General features: G+C 44.6%; 1 protein-coding gene across 1 annotated transcript in view; it reads right to left on the bottom strand.

Moving 5' to 3' along the window:
• The window catches only part of DCLK3 (doublecortin like kinase 3), a 105,992-nt gene extending 88,421 nt beyond the window's left edge, over positions 1-17,571 (bottom strand). Inside the window, exon 1 of the mRNA XM_044295073.1 lies at positions 17,392-17,571. Within this exon, the coding sequence (XP_044151008.1) occupies positions 17,392-17,449 (58 nt within the window). The 5' untranslated portion in view covers positions 17,450-17,571. The remainder of the gene's footprint in view (positions 1-17,391) is intronic.
• Between the last annotated feature and the right edge of the window lie 387 nt (positions 17,572-17,958).

Below are 17,958 nucleotides of genomic sequence, written 5' to 3' on the forward strand. Positions count from 1 at the left end.
CAGCCTGCCAGCGGCGATCATTCGCTGGCAGGCTGTAGATGCGATTTTTTTTAACCCCTAAAAGGTATATTAGACGCTGTTTTGATAACAGCGTCTAATATACCTGCTACCTGGTCCTCTGGTGGTCCCTTTTGCTTGGATCGACCACCAGAGGATTCAGGCAGCTCTGTAAAGTAGCACCAAACACCACTACACTACCCCCCCGTCATTTATTAACCCCTGATCACCCCATATAGACTCCCTGATCACCCCCCTGCAAGGCTCCATTCAGACGTCCGTATGCGTTTTGCGGATCCACGGATCCGCAAAACACATACGGACGTCTAAATGGAGCCTTACAGGGGGGTGATCAATGACAGGGGGGTGATCAGGGAGTTTATATGGGGTGATCACACCCCTGTCATTGATCACCCCCCTGTAAGGCTCCATTCAGACGTCCGTATGTGTTTTATGGATCCGCAAAACACATACGGATGTCTGAATGGAGCCTTACAGGGGGGTGATCACCCCATATAGACTCCCTGATCATCCCCCTGTCAATGATCACCCCCCTGTAAGGCTCTATTCAGACATCCGTATGTGTTTTGCGGATCTGCAAATCCACGAATCCGCAAAACAGACACCGCGGATCCGCAAAACACGTACGGATGTCTGAATGGAGCCTTTCAGGGGGGTGATCACCCCATATAGACTCCCTGATCACCCCCCTGTCAATGATCACCCCCTGTAAGGCTCCATTCAGACATCTGTATGTGTTTTGCGGATCCGCAAATACACGGATCCGCAAAACACAGACACCGCGGATCCGCAAAACACGGACACCGCGGATCCGCAAAACACGGACACCACAGATCCGCAAAACACGGACACCGGCAATGTGCTTTCCGCATTTTGCGGATCCGCACATTGCCAGAACTATATAGAAAATGCCTTTTCTTGTCCGCAATTGCGGACAAGAATAGGACATGTTCTATAGGCTCTACAAAAAACGCAGTGTTCGCCCGATCAGGCCTGATCTTGTGCGCACACTTGCGTTCAGTCTGCCCCACCGCAGTGACAGAAATGTTTTTTTTTTCTGATGACTGCAAAAACACCGTAAAATCGCTGCGGCGGAAATTATTATTTTTTTTTTCCTTTAAGTCTCATATTCCACTAACTTGTGACAAAAAAATTAAATCTTACATGAACCATACCCCTCACGGAATCCAAATGCTTAAATTTTTTAGACATTTATATTCCAGACTTCTTCTCACGCTTTAGGGCCCCTAAAATGCCAGGGCAGTATAAATACCCCACATGTGACCCCATTTCGGAAAGTAGACACCCCAAGGTATTCGCTGAGGGGCATAGTGAGTCCATAAAAGATTGAACTTTTTGTCACAAGTTAGCGGAAAGGGAGACTTTGTGAGAAAAAAAAAAAAAAAAAAACAATTTCCGCTAACTTGTGCCAAAAAAAAAAACTTCTATGAACTCGCCATGCCCCGCACGGAATACCTTGGGGTGTCTTCTTTCCAAAATGGGGTCAGATGTTGGGTATTTATACTGCCCTGGCATTTTAGGGGCCCTAATGCGTGAGAAGTCTGGAATCCAAATGTCTAAAAATGCCCTCCTAAAAGGAATTTGGGCCCCTTTGCGCACCTAGGCTGCAAAAAAGTGTCACACATGTGGTATCGCCGTACTCAGAAGAAGTAGGGCAATGTGATTTGGGGTGTATTTTTACATATACCCATGCTGGGTGAGAGAAATATCTCTCTATAATGACAACTTTGTTTAAAAAAATTGGAAAAGTTGACTTTTAGAGAGACATTTCTCTCACCAAGCATGGGTATATGTAAAAATACACCCCAAACACATTGCCCTACTTCTTCTGAGTACGGCAATACCACATGTGTGACACTTTTTTGCAGCCTAGGTGCCCAAAGGGGCCCAAATTCTAAAGAGCACCTTTAGGATTTCACAGGGCATTTTTTACGCATTTGGATTCCAAACTACTTCTCACGCATTAGGGCCCCTAAAATGCCAGGGCAGTATAAATACCCCACAAGTGACCCCATTTTGGAAAGAAGACACCCCAAGGTATTCCGTGATGGGCATAGTGAGTTCATGGAAGTTTTTATTTTTTGTCACAAGTTAGTGGAATATGAGACTTTGTAAGAAAAAAAAAAAATGTAAAAAAAATCATCATTTTCCGCTAACTTGTGACAAAAAAAAAAAGTTCTATGAACTTACTATGCCCATCAGCGAATAACTTAGGGTGTCTACTTTCCGAAATGGGGTCATTTGTGGGGTATTTCTACTGTCTGGGCATTGTAGAACCTCAGGAAACGTAACAGGTGCTCAGAAAGTCAGAGCTGCTTCAAAATGCGGAAATTCAAATTTTTGTACTATAGTTTGTAAACGCTATAACTTTTACCCAAACCAATAAATATACACTTATTGCATTTTTTTTATCAGACATGTAGAACAATAAATTTAGATAAAAATGTATATAGAAATGTAGTTTTTTTTAAAAAAAACATTTTACAACTGAAAGTGAAAAATGACATTTTTTTGCAAAAATTTCGGTCAATTTCGATTAATAACAAAAAAAGTAAAAATTTCAGCAGCAATTAAATACCACCAAATGAAAGCTCTATTATTGAGAAGAAAAGGAGGTAAAATTCATTTGGGTGGTAAGTTGTATGACCGAGCAATAAACCGTGAAAGTAGTGTAGTGCAGAATTGTAAAAAGTGGTCTGGTCATTAAGGGGGTTTAAGCTAGGGGAACTGAGCTGGTTAAGGACCCGTTCAGGTCTGAAGTCACTTTGTGGGGCTTACACAGTGGAAAAGCCCCATAAATTACCCCATTGTAGAAAGTACACCCCTCAACTACACGTACTCAAAACTGATTTTACAAACTTTGTTAACCCTTTAGGTGTTCCACAAGAATTAAAGGAAAATGGAGATTACATTTCTAAATTTCACTTTTTGGGCGGATTTTCCATTTTAATCTATTTTTTTCTTTAACACATCAAGGGTTAACAGCCAAACAAAACTTAATATTTATTACCCTGATTCTGCGGTTTACATAAACATATGGTAGTAAAATGATGTAAGGGCACACGGCAGGGTGCAAAAGAAAAGGAGCGCCATATGGTTTTTAGAAGGCAGATTTTGCTGAACTAGATTTTTTAGATGCCATGTCCCATTTGAAACCCCCCTGATGCACCCTTACAATAGAAACTCACAAAAATTGGGAACTAGGGGATAAGGTGCCAGTTTTATTGGTACTCTTTTGGGGATACATATGATTTCTAATTGCTCTATATTATGTTTTTTGTAAGGCAAAGTAACAAAAAAAAAGTTTTGTCACCGTTTATATTTTTGGGTTGATTTTGGAATAGTTTTATTAATTTATTTTTACAGCGTTTACCGGAAGAGTTAAGTCATGTGAATTTCAGATCTTTACAGATGTGGCAATACCTAATATATACTTTTGATTATTTATTTAAGTTTTACACAATAATAGCATTTTTGAAACCCAAAAAATAATGTTTTAGTGTCTCCATAGTCTGACAGCCAAAGCTTTTTTATTTTTTGACCGATTGTCTTAGTTAGAGTCAAATTTTTTGCGGGATAAGGTGACAGTTTGATCGCTTGGAGGGCATATACCGTTTTGATCGCTTGGTGTTGCACTTTATGTGATAGGTGACAAAAAATAGCTTTTTTTGGAAATGTTATTTTATTTTTATTAAGGTGTTCGTGTGAGGGGTTAGGTCATGTGATATTTTTATAGAGCTGTTTTTTACGGATGCGGAGATACCTAATATGTATACTTTTATTTATTTATTTAACTTTAACACAATAATAGCATTGAAACAAAAAATGATGTTTTAATGTCTCCATGTTCTGAGAGCTATAGTTTTGTTTTTTATTTCTTTATGTAGAGGCTCACTTTTTGCAAGATGAGCTGACGGTTTTATTGGTACAATTTTGTGGGATATAAGCCTTTTTGATCACTTGCTGTTGCACTTTTGGTGACAAAAATTGCTTTTTTTTATGGTGTTTATCGGACGGGGTGGATCATGGGATATATTTATAGAGCTGGCTGTCACGGACACAGCAATACCAAATATGTCTATTTTATTTATTTTTTCTATTTTTAACCTTTTTTTTTATTATTTAATTGGGGATTTTTTTTGGTTTTACATGTGAAACCTTTTTTTAACCACTTAAGGACCACAGGTTTATACCCCCCTAGTGACCAGGCCCTTTTTTACAAATCGGCACTTCACAACTTTAACGGTTTATTGCTCGGTCATGCAACATGGCACCCAAATGAATTTTACCTCCTTTTCTTCTCACAAATACAGCTTTCTTTTGGTGTTATTTGATTGCTGCTGAGAGTTTTTGTTTTTCTGATATTAATCAAAATAGACCGCAATTTTATCAAAAAAAGTGTATTTTTAAATTTTTCTGGTAAAATTGTTCAAATATAATTACAGTCGTGGCCAAAAGTTTTGAGAATGACACAAATATTAGTTTTCACAAAGTTTGCTGCTAAACTGCTTTTAGATCTTTGTTTCAGTTGTTTCTGTGATGTAGTGAAGTATAATTACACACACTTCATACGTTTCAAAGGCTTTTAGCGACAATTACATGACATTTATGCAAAGAGTCAGTATTTGCAGTGTTGGCCCTTCTTTTTCAGGACCTCTGCAATTCGACTCGGCATGCTCTCAATCAACTTCTGGGCCAATTCCTGATTGATAGCAATCCATTCTTTCATAATCACTTCTTGGAGTTTGTCAGAATTAGTGGGTTTTTGTTTGTCCACCCGCCTCTTGAGGATTGACCACAAGTTCTCAATGGGATTAAGATCTGGGGAGTTTCCAGGCCATGGACCCAAAATGTCAACGTTTTGGTCCCCGAGCCACTTAGTTATCACTTTTGCCTTATGCCACGGTGCTCCATCGTGCTGGAAAATGCATTGTTCTTAACTAGAGTTGAGCGAACACCTGGATGTTCGGGTTCGAGAAGTTCGGCCGAACATCCCGGAAATGTTCGGGTTCGGGATCCGAACCCGATCCGAACTTCGTCCCGAACCCGAACCCCATTGAAGTCAATGGGGACCCGAACTTTTCGGCACTAAAACGGCTGTAAAACAGCCCAGGAAAGGGCTAGAGGGCTGCAAAAGGCAGCAACATGTAGGTAAATCCCCTGCAAACAAATGTGGATAGGGAAATTAATTAAAATAAAAATTAAATAAATAAAAATTAACCAAAATCAATTGGAGAGAGGTTCCATAGCAGAGAATCTGGCTTCCCGTCACCCACCACTGGAACAGTCCATTCTCAGATATTTAGGCCCCGGCACCCAGGCAGAGGAGAGAGGTCCCGTAACAGAGAATCTGTCTTCATGTCAGCAGAGAATTAGTCTGCATGTCATAGCAGAGAATGAGGCTTCACGTCAGCCACCACTGCAACAGTCCATTGGCATATATTTAGGCCCAGCACACACACAGGCAGAGGAGAGAGGTCCCGTAACAGAGAATCTGGCTTCATGTCAGCAGAGAATCAGTCTGCATGTCATAGCAGAGAATGAGGCTTCACGTCAGCCACCACTGCAACAGTCCATTGGCATATATTTAGGCCCAGCACCCAGGCAGAGGAGGGAGGTCCCGTAACAGAGAATCTGTCTTCATGTCAGCAGAGAATTAGTCTGCATGTCATAGCAGAGAATGAGGCTTCACGTCAGCCACCACTGCAACAGTCCATTGGCATATATTTAGGCCCAGCACACACACAGGCAGAGGAGAGAGGTCCCGTAACAGAGAATCTGGCTTCATGTCAGCAGAGAATCAGTCTGCATGTCATAGCAGAGAATGAGGCTTCACGTCAGCCACCACTGCAACAGTCCATTGGCATATATTTAGGCCCAGCACACACACAGGCAGAGGAGAGAGGTCCCGTAACAGAGAATCTGGCTTCATGTCAGCAGAGAATCAGTCTGCATGTCATAGCAGAGAATGAGGCTTCACGTCAGCCACCACTGCAACAGTCCATTGGCATATATTTAGGCCCAGCACACACACAGGCAGAGGAGAGAGGTCCCGTAACAGAGAATCTGGCTTCATGTCAGCAGAGAATCAGTCTGCATGTCATAGCAGAGAATGAGGCTTCACGTCAGCCACCACTGCAACAGTCCATTGGCATATATTTAGGCCCAGCACACACACAGGCAGAGGAGAGAGGTCCCGTAACAGAGAATCTGTCTTCATGTCAGCAGAGAATTAGTCTGCATGTCATAGCAGAGAATGAGGCTTCACGTCACCCACCACTGCAACAGTCCATTGGCATATATTTAGGCCTAGCACACAGGCAGAGCAGAGAGGTCCCGTAACAGACAATCTGGCTTCATGACAGCAGAGAATCAGTCTGCATGTCATAGCAGAGAATGAGGCTTCACGTCACCCACCACTGCAACAGTCCATTGGCATATATTTAGGCCTAGCACACAGGCAGAGCAGAGAGGTCCCGTAACAGACAATCTGGCTTCATGTCAGCAGAGAATCAGTCTGCATGTCATAGCAGAGAATGAGGCTTCACGTCACCCACCACTGCAACAGTCCATTGGCATATATTTAGGCCTAGCACACAGGCAGAGCAGAGAGGTCCCGTAACAGACAATCTGGCTTCATGACAGCAGAGGATCAGTCTGCATGTCATAGCAGAGAATGAGGCTTCACGTCACCCACCACTGCAACAGTCCATTGGCATATATTTAGGCCTAGCACACAGGCAGAGCAGAGAGGTCCCGTAACAGACAATCTGGCTTCATGTCAGCAGAGAATCAGTCTGCATGTCATAGCAGAGAATGAGGCTTCACGTCACCCACCACTGCAACAGTCCATTGGCATATATTTAGGCCTAGCACACAGGCAGAGCAGAGAGGTCCCGTAACAGACGATCTGGCTTCATGTCAGCAGAGAATCAGTCTGCATGTCATAGCAGAGAATCAGGCTTCACGTCAGCCACCACTGCAACAGTCCATTGTCATAAATTTAGGCCCAGCACCCAGGCAGAGGAGAGAGGTCCCGTAACAGACAATCTGGCTTCATGTCAGCAGAGAATTAGTCTGCATGTCATAGCAGAGAATCAGGCTTCATGTCAGCCACCACTGCAACAGTCCATTGGCATATATTTAGGCCTAGCACACAGGCAGAGGAGAGGTTCATTCAACTTTGGGTAGCATCGCAATATAATGGTAAAATGAAAATAAAAATAGGATTGAATGAGGAAGTGCCCTGGAGTCCAATAATATATGGTTATGGGGAGGTAGTTAATGTCTAATCTGGACAAGGGACGGACAGGTCCTGTGGGATCCATGCCTGGTTCATTTTTATGAACGTCAGCTTGTCCACATTGGCTGTAGACAGGCGGCTGCGTTTGTCTGTAATGACGCCCCCTGCCGTGCTGAATACACGTTCAGACAAAACGCTGGCTGCCGGGCAGGCCAGCACCTCCAAGGCATAAAAGGCTAGCTCTGGCCACGTGGACAATTTAGAGACCCAGAAGTTGAATGGGGCCGAACCATCAGTCAGTACGTGGAGGGGTGTGCACACGTACTGTTCCACCATGTTAGTGAAATGTTGCCTCCTGCTAACACGTTGCGTATCAGGTGGTGGTGCAGTTAGCTGTGGCGTGTTGACAAAAGTTTTCCACATCTCTGCCATGCTAACCCTGCCCTCAGAGGAGCTGGCCGTGACACAGCTGCCTTGGCGACCTCTTGCTCCTCCTCTGCCTTGGCCTTGGGCTTCCACTTGTTCCCCTGTGACATTTGGGAATGCTCTCAGTAGCGCGTCTACCAACGTGCGCTTGTACTCGCGCATCTTCCTATCACGCTCCAGTGCAGGAAGTAAGGTGGGCACATTGTCTTTGTAGCGTGGATCCAGCAGGGTGGCAACCCAGTAGTCCGCACAGGTTAAAATGTGGGCAACTCTGCTGTCGTTGCGCAGGCACTGCAGCATGTAGTCGCTCATGTGTGCCAGGCTGCCCAGGGGTAAGGACAAGCTGTCCTCTGTGGGAGGCGTATCGTCATCGTCCTGCCTTTCCCCCCAGCCACGCACCAGTGATGGACCCGAGCTGCGTTGGGTGCCACCCCGCTGTGACCATGCTTCATCCTCATCCTCCTCCACCTCCTCCTCATCCTCGTCCTCCTCATTGGTGGTGAAGTGGTGCTGTTCTGTAGTGCGACTGACCCGTGCGTGCTGCAGCTGAAACTCCACTATGGCCTGCTGCTGCTCGCACAGTCTGTCCAGCATGTGCAAGGTGGAGTTCCACCTGGTGGGCACGTCGCATATGAGGCGGTGAGCGGGAAGGCCGAAGTTACGCTGTAGCGCAGACAGGCGAGCAGCAGCAGGATGTGAACGCCGGAAGCGCGAACAGACGGCCCGCACTTTATGCAGCAGCTCTGACATGTCGGGGTAGTTGTGAATGAACTTCTGCACCACCAAATTCAGCACATGCGCCAAGCAAGGGATGTGCGTCAAATTGGCTAGTCCCAGAGCTGCAACGAGATTTCGCCCATTATCACACACCACCAGGCCGGGCTTGAGGCTCACCGGCAGCAACCACTCGTCGGTCTGTTGTTCAATACCCCGCCACAACTCCTGTGCGGTGTGGGGCCTGTCCCCCAAACATATGAGTTTCAGAATGGCCTGCTGACGTTTACCCCGGGCTGTGCTGAAGTTGGTGGTGAAGGTGTGTGGCTGACTGGATGAGCAGGTGGAAGAAGAGGAGGAGGAAGCCGAGAAGGAGGAGGTGGCAACAGGAGGCAAAGAATGTTGCCCTGCGATCCTTGGCGGCGGCAGGACGTGCGCCAAACAGCTCTCCGCCTGGGGCCCAGCTGCCACTACATTTACCCAGTGTGCAGTTAGGGAGATATAGCGTCCCTGGCCGTGCTTACTGGTCCACGTATCTGTGGTTAGGTGGACCTTGCTACAGATGGCGTTGCGCAGTGCACACTTGATTTTATCGGATACTTGGTTGTGCAGGGAAGGCACGGCTCTCTTGGAGAAGTAGTGCCGGCTGGGAACAACATACTGTGGGACAGCAAGCGACATGAGCTGTTTGAAGCTGTCTGTGTCCACCAGCCTAAATGACAGCATTTCATAGGCCAGTAGTTTAGAAATGCTGGCATTCAGGGCCAGGGATCGAGGGTGGCTAGGTGGGAATTTACGCTTTCTATCAAATGTTTGTGAGATGGAGAGCTGAACGCTGGCGTGTGACATGGTTGAGACGCTTGGTGACGGAGGTGGTGGTGGTGGTGTTGGTGGTACATCCCCTGTTTGCTGGGCGGCAGGTGCCAACGTTCCTCCAGAGGCGGAGGAAGAGGCCGAGGCGGCAGCAGCAGAATAGGCCGAGGCGGCAGCAGCAGAAGAGGTAGCAGGGGGAGCCTGAGTGACTTCCTTGGTTTTAAGGTGTTTACTCCACTGCAGTTCATGCTTTGCATGCAGGTGCCTGGTCATGCAGGTTGTGCTCAGGTTCAGAACGTTAATGCCTCGCTTCAGGCTCTGATGGCACAGCGTGCAAACCACTCGGGTCTTGTCGTCAGCACATTGTTTGAAGAAGTGCCATGCCAGGGAACTCCTTGAAGCTGCCTTTGGGGTGCTCGGTCCCAGATGGCGGCGGTCAGTAGCAGGCGGAGTCTCTTGGCGGCGGGTGTTCTGCTTTTGCCCACTGCTCCCTCTTTTGCTACGCTGTTGGCTCGGTCTCACCACTGCCTCTTCCTCCGAACTGTGAAAGTCAGTGGCACGACCTTCATTCCATGTGGGGTCTAGGACCTCATCGTCCCCTGCATCGTCTTCCACCCAGTCTTGATCCCTGACCTCCTGTTCAGTCTGCACACTGCAGAAAGACGCAGCAGTTGGCACCTGTGTTTCGTCATCATCAGAGACATGCTGAGGTGGTATTCCCATGTCCTCATCATCAGGAAACATAAGTGGTTGTGCGTCAGTGCATTCTATGTCTTTCACCGCTGGGGAAGGGCTAGGTGGATGCCCTTGGGAAACCCTGCCAGCGGAGTCTTCAAACAGCATAAGAGACTGCTGCATAACTTGAGGCTGAGACAGTTTCCCTGGTATGCATGGGGGTGATGTGACAGACTGATGGGGTTGGTTTTCAGGCGCCATCTGTGCGCTTTCTGCAGAAGACTGGGTGGGAGATAATGTGAACGTGCTGGATCCACTGTCGGCCACCCAATTGACTAATGCCTGTACCTGCTCAGGCCTTACCATCCTTAGAACGGCATTGGGCCCCACCATATATCGCTGTAAATTCTGGCGGCTACTGGGACCTGAGGTAGTTGGTACACTAGGACGTGTGGATGTGGCAGAACGGCCACGTCCTCTCCCAGCACCAGAGGGTCCACTAACACCACCACGACCATGTCCACGTCCGCGTCCCTTACTAGATGTTTTTCTCATTGTTATGGTTCACCACAACAACAAATATATTATTTGGCCCAATGTATTGTATTCAAATTCAGCGGGATATAAATTTGAGGCCTAGTATTTAGGCGCTGGGTGACCGGTATGGATTTAGTGACAGAATTAGACTTGGAAATGCACAGAAGCGTGTGTGTGAAGTTATTCTGAATGACCCAATGTGCACCTTGAATATTATATACCCTTTTTGGGATAGATTTCAAATAGCTCTGATATAGCAGGAACCACTAAATTATGAAATTGCTAAATTGGGAATTGTACTTCAACCCAGAACAAAAAATGTGCTTTGACGGGCACTAAATAACTTTCCCAGCTACAACAGTACAGCGGTAACGAGAGATTTAGAGGGATTTAAATTTGAGGCCTAGTATTTAGGCGCTGGGTGACAGGTATGGGTTTAGTGACAGAATTAGACTTGGAAATACACAGTAGCGGGTGTGTGTGAAGTTATTCTGAATGACCCAATGTGCACCTTCAATATTATATACCCTTTTTGGGATAGATTTCAAATAGCTCTGATATAGCAGGAACCACTAAATTATGAAATTGCTAAATTGGGAATTGTACTTCAACCCAGAACAAAAAATGTGCTTTGACGGACACTAAATATCTTGCCCAGCAACAACAGTACAGCGGTGGGTAACGAGAGATTTAGAGGGATTTAAATTTGAGGCCTAGTATTTAGGCGCTGGGTCACCGGTATGGATTTAGTGACAGAATTAGACTTGGAAATGCACAGAAGCGTGTGTGTGAAGTTATTCTGAATGACCCTATGTGCACCTTCAATATTATATACCCTTTTAGGGATAGATTTCAAATAGCTCTGATATAGCAGAAACCACTAAATTATGAAATTGCTAAATTGGGAATTGTACTTCAACCCAGAACAAAAAATGTGCTTTGACGGACACTAAATATCTTGCCCAGCAACAACAGTACAGCGGTGGGTAACGAGAGATTTAGAGGGATTTAAATTTGAGGCCTAGTATTTAGGCGCTGGGTGACAGGTATGGGTTTAGTGACAGAATTAGACTTGGAAATACACAGTAGCGGGTGTGTGTGAAGTTATTCTGAATGACCCAATGTGCACCTTCAATATTATATACCCTTTTTGGGATAGATTTCAAATAGCTCTGATATAGCAGGAACCACTAAATTATGAAATTGCTAAATTGGGAATTGTACTTCAACCCAGAACAAAAAATGTGCTTTGACGGACACTAAATATCTTGCCCAGCAACAACAGTACAGTGGTGGGTAACGAGAGATTTAGAGGGATTTAAATTTGAAGCCTAGTATTTAGGCGCTGGGTCACCGGTATGGATTTAGTGACAGAATTAGACTTGGAAATGCACAGAAGCGTGTGTGTGAAGTTATTCTGAATGACCCTATGTGCACCTTCAATATTATATACCCTTTTAGGGATAGATTTCAAATAGCTCTGATATAGCAGAAACCACTAAATTATGAAATTGCTAAATTGGGAATTGTACTTCAACCCAGAACAAAAAATGTGCTTTGACGGACACTAAATATCTTGCCCAGCAACAACAGTACAGCGGTGGGTAACGAGAGATTTAGAGGGATTTAAATTTGAGGCCTAGTATTTAGGCGCTGGGTCACCGGTATGGATTTAGTGACAGAATTAGACTTGGAAATGCACAGAAGCGTGTGTGTGAAGTTATTCTGAATGACCCTATGTGCACCTTCAATATTATATACCCTTTTAGGGATAGATTTCAAATAGCTCTGATATAGCAGAAACCACTAAATTATGAAATTGCTAAATTGGGAATTGTACTTCAACCCAGAACAAAAAATGTGCTTTGACGGACACTAAATATCTTGCCCAGCAACAACAGTACAGCGGTGGGTAACGAGAGATTTAGAGGGATTTAAATTTGAGGCCTAGTATTTAGGCGCTGGGTGACAGGTATGGGTTTAGTGACAGAATTAGACTTGGAAATACACAGTAGCGGGTGTGTGTGAAGTTATTCTGAATGACCCAATGTGCACCTTCAATATTATATACCCTTTTTGGGATAGATTTCAAATAGCTCTGATATAGCAGGAACCACTAAATTATGAAATTGCTAAATTGGGAATTGTATTTCAACCCAGAACAAGAAATGTGCTTGAACGGACACTAAATAACTCGCCCAGCTACAGCACTAGGGACAGATTTAGCTGGATATAAATTTGAGGCCTAGTATTTAGGCGCTGGGTGACCGGTATGGATTTAGTGACAGAATTAGACTGGGATATGGCCAAAAAATGAACAGACTATTGCTGGTTAAATGCACTTGGTGTGACAGCTTCACCCTGATGTAGGCTTTAGCCAAAAAACAACCACACCATTGAGGGTTAAATGCACTTGGTGACAGGCGCAGCTTGCCCCTGATTTTGTATATGGCCAAAAAATGAACAGACTATTGCTGGTTAAATGCACTTGGTGTGACAGCTTCACCCTGATGTAGGCTTTAGCCAAAAAACAACCACACCATTGAGGGTTAAATGCACTTGGTGACAGGCGCAGCTTGCCCCTGATTTTGTATATGGCCAAAAAATGAACAGACTATTGCTGGTTAAATGCACTTGGTGTGACAGCTTCACCCTGATGTAGGCTTTAGCCAAAAAACAACCACACCATTGAGGGTTAAATGCACTTGGTGACAGGCGCAGCTTGCCCCTGATTTTGTATATGGCCAAAAAATGAACAGACTATTGCTGGTTAAATGCACTTGGTGTGACAGCTTCACCCTGATGTAGGCTTTAGCCAAAAAACAACCACACCATTGAGGGTTAAATGCACTTGGTCGCAGCTTGTGCTGGCGCACCACAAGACACAAAATGGCCGCCGATCACCCCAGAAAAATGAGACTGACAAACGGTCTGTGCAGCCTAAAAACAGTGAGCAATTGAGGATCAGCAGCTCAATGATCCACAGCTGCAGATCGATCAGTTAATCAAGTCCTTTGGAGGAGTTAATCTGCCTAATCTCGCCCTACTGTCGCAGCCGCAACCTCTCCCTACGCTAATCAGAGCAGAGTGACGGGCGGCGCTATGTGACTCCAGCTTAAATAGAGGCTGGGTCACATGGTGCTCTGGCCAATCACAGCCATGCCAATAGTAGGCATGGCTGTGATGGCCTCTTGGGGCAAGTAGTATGACGCTTGTTGATTGGCTGCTTTGCAGCCTTTCAAAAAGCGCCAAGAAAGCGTCACAAAAGCGCGAAGAAAGCGACGAACACCGAACCCGAACCCGGACTTTTACGAAAATGTCCGGGTTCGGGTCCGTGTCACGGACACCCCAAAATTCGGTACGAACCCGAACTATACAGTTCGAGTTCGCTCATCCCTATTCTTAACCAAACTGTTGTTGGATTGTTGGAAGAAGTTGCTGTTGGAGAGTGTTTTGGTACCATTCTTTATTCATGGCTGTGTGAGTGAGCCCACTCCCTTGGATGAGAAGCAACCCCACACATAAATGGTGTCAGGATGCTTTACTGTTGGCATGACACAGGACTGATGGTAGCGCTCACCTTTTCTTCTCCGGACAAGCCTTTTTCCTGATGCCCCAAACAATCGGAAAGAGGCTTCATCTGAGAATATGACTTTGCCCCAGTCCTCAGCAGTCCATTCACCATATTTTCTGCAGAAGATCAATCTGTCCCTGATGTTTTTTTTGGAGAGAAGTGGCTTCTTTGCTGCCCTTCTTGACACCAAGAAATCTTCCAAAAGTCTTCGCCTCACTGTGCATGCAGATGCGGTCACACCTGCCTGCTGTCACTCCGATCCCGCAGCTGAATCCTCTTTAGGAGATGATCCTGGAGCTTGCTGGACTTTCTTGGATGCCTGCATGTGTCAGCCTGTAGCACTTGTGCACGAGCTAAGGTGACACATACTCGGCCTTCCGGATCTCTACTTCTGTTGCCCATCCCATCCAGACCATGGACTTTATCATTGATCTACCTTATTCTGCAGTAAAGACAGTGATTCTGGTGGTAGTTGATCACTTTAGTAAAACAGTGCATTTCATAGCATTGCCAGGCCTACCTAATGCTAAAACTCTTGCAAAAGTGTTTGTTGATAACATTGTGAAACTACATGGCATTCCCTCTGATGTGGTCTCGGATCGGGGGACTCCGTTTCCAAATTCTGGAAGGCGTCCTGTACTAGACTGGGGGTACAACTGTCCCTTTCTTCGGCTTTTCATCCTCAGTCGAACGGACAGATGGAACACACTAATCAGAATCTGGAGACTTACTTGCTAAACCCATTATCACATTTAGAAGAAGTCACACATTAAGGGATTGCCTAGTAAGGAGTAGGTTTGTTGAGAATAGATCCATTACTTGGTTAAAAGATACACGACCAGTAGGTAATTACAAATGTGGCAATTGTGTTTTCTGTAGCTCTTATATCCAGGGAAAAGCATTGAAGTTCGAAGGACTAAATCATAAAATAATGAGTTTGATCACATGCAGAAGTACCTATGTGGTGTATTTAGTGTTATGCCAGTAAGGCCGCTTCTATATAGGATAGACACTCAGGAATTTATGCGAGAGGTTCAGGGAACACATAAATTCCATTAAGAAAGGCAAAAGATGCCCCGTTTGATAAAACATGTTAATGAAGCACATGGGGGCAATCCGAAAAGCCTCAGATTTGCAGGAATAGAGACAGTTCCCCACCTCCCTCAGGGAGGAGATAGACACTGGGAATTATTAAAACAAGAAGCTAGGTGGATTATACAGTTAGGAGCAATGGGCTCATTAGGACTGAACGATAAAAACGACATGAGCGTATTTTTATGAGTTGCAGGTAATGTTCTTGCTGATTTTATAATACAGCGTCACTATCAGGCGTTAACACCATGGAGATCCGTGGTGCCCCCTGGGTAGTGAGGTATAAAGAGAGACGCAGTTCGGCGTCCTGAGGTCAGGGGCCAAGAAGAAGCGCGGATAGTGCGAAGCGGCCGTAGCCGCAATGTTACTATGTGAAATGCATGTCCGCCCCTTACCTTCTGCTTTTATGTGAGTTTTTGAAGCAATAAAGAAGACTTGTTTTACACCAAGTGGGTGAGTTCCGCCTGAATTCGCTCTCCCTGTTTGGATGTTTAAAAGACTATTGTGGGCAGAGCACAGCCTGTTGGATACACACCTCAGAACGGAGATTGCTGTACCTGGTAATTGTTATCAGGAACTAGAGTAGTGCCACCCCGCTATTGATTTCTCATTATTTGCAGACTTACTTGAGATGTTTTGTCTCCGAGAACCAGGAGTAGTGGTCTTCATTTTTGTCTTTAGCAGAGTTTGTCATAAACAATCATAGACAGGAGTCCACTGATAAGTCGCCATTTTTTTGGGGAAAAGGGCTTTACCCGCAGTTTGGCACATTTTCTGGCTTTGATACTTCTGGCATTCCTGAGGAGGAACGTTTTTCGTCATCATTGTCATCTATATGGCGGAAAATTTAAAATAACTTGAGGAATATGGGCAACAAGTATAAACGTATGGCTGACAGGAAACGTATGAATGGTCTGGACCTAAGAGTGGGTGATTCTGTGTGGCTGTCCACAAGAAACATTAAGTTGAAGGCACCTTCTTGGAAGTTGGGTCCAAGGTTTATTGGTCCATATAAGATCCCGGCCATTATTAATCCGGTAGCCTTTTGTCTTGAACTTCCTCAGGCTCTTAAAATTCATAATGTGTTCCATACATCTTTGTTGAAGAGATATATTGAACCTTTGGAACAGTCTTCCTTGCCACCTGCTCCTGTCATGGTGGACGGTAGTTTGGAATTTCAGATTGCTAAGATAATTCACTCTCGAGTTCTCTGTAGATCTCTTCAGTAGCTTATTCACTGGAAGAGTTATAGACCAGAGGAAAGGAGGTAGCTACCAGCATCCGACATGAATGCCATTCGTTTGGTGAAAGCTTTTCACAGGTCTCACCCGGATAAGGTTGGTCCTGGGTGCCCGGAGGTCACCCGTAAAAGGAAGGGGGGGGGGGGTAAATTGAGAGAAGAAAAGCACAGTATATATCCATTTCCAGCCAACTGGTATATAAAACACAAAAGCACATATATGTAGAGTGGGTCACAGCTGGATCCAGCTCATCACATCCTGACCACACAAACCAGATAATCTCTGAAGAAGGTCTGTTTGGACGAAACGTCCGGTCATCATTATTATCAAGAGTGGTTATCTAACTGAGCCTATAATGTAACTGGATCATGAATTTTGTATGATATCGCATTAATAAAATTACCAAAATCGCAAGCAAATATCCTGTGTGCTGCAATTTACATATTATCGATTACGACTGTTCAGTTTTTGCGGGCACCAGCAACTACAGTGTGCAGCACTCCACTTCCTTGCTATTAAAGTGTGACACTGTAATAAGTTGTAGCCTATGTAACAAGCTCATCAAATGGCATCTATAAATGTCTTAACTTTGGCTATTTTTAGTAAGCAAGAAGTAAAAAGGGAACAAGGAACACAATCCCACAAAAAGATACCCATATCCTCCCGGATAAAGCTGGTTCCCATAATATGTTACAGTACTTATAAAGAATATTACAAACAGGGATATGTGTCGTCTTGTAGTTTCACTTGTTTACCTCAGATTGGAGCATTTTTGCTATTAATCTTACATTTAACATTATTGCTCCCAGTCCTTTCACTACATTACAACAAAACTACAAATACATTGCAATTTAAATGTATACTTTTAAAATGGGCACATATTTAAATGGAATAAAAATACCGTACAATAATAAAATAGAAAACACAAAATTACAAAGTAGTGGAAATAAACAGAATTGTTATGTATCATGTATGCACAAATTATACAAACACAGCGCACAAAGTATAGGCAAAGTTATGCTAGAAGTAATATTTACCATGATGTTTGCAGGTGCAGGATGCTAGCTCAGCTGTGCCCAAAGCCCCTCCTGGCATGTTATCTCCAAAACAGACGAAAATGGGGTTCAATTAGTATCCACTGTTCAGGTGTGGTCTGAACGGCTCCTTCACTTTACTAATAGGCCAGTGCTTCCTTGGTATGCCTTTGAATTTGTAGATGACGGCATTCACTTTCTACAGCACTTTAACTCCTGGCAATAAATAATGAAGTTCTCTTGTTCAGGAGACTTGTGACTTGAGGGAGAGGAGGGACTACCAATGCAACTAAGGCTGCCAGCCTGAAGAACTGGTGTATCTATGTATCTTCTTATTGTCCTCATTTTAATTTGACCTGGGTTTTTGTTGACTTCAGTGTAACAACAAGATGTTCTTTTCTATAGGATGTTTCAGTCTCTCCCAAGTCTCACTCAGCAACAGGACCTAGGGAGCTAAACTATGCAGCTCTATTGGGGTTTGTGCAAGGGATCAGGACATTACCCTGGATATTTATTAGGCAGCTTAGCAACCATGCCAGTTCTCATACTAGTTAGTCACAAACACATGTG

This window comes from Bufo gargarizans, chromosome 5 (assembly GCF_014858855.1).
Source record: "Bufo gargarizans isolate SCDJY-AF-19 chromosome 5, ASM1485885v1, whole genome shotgun sequence".
NCBI lineage: Eukaryota > Metazoa > Chordata > Amphibia > Anura > Bufonidae > Bufo > Bufo gargarizans.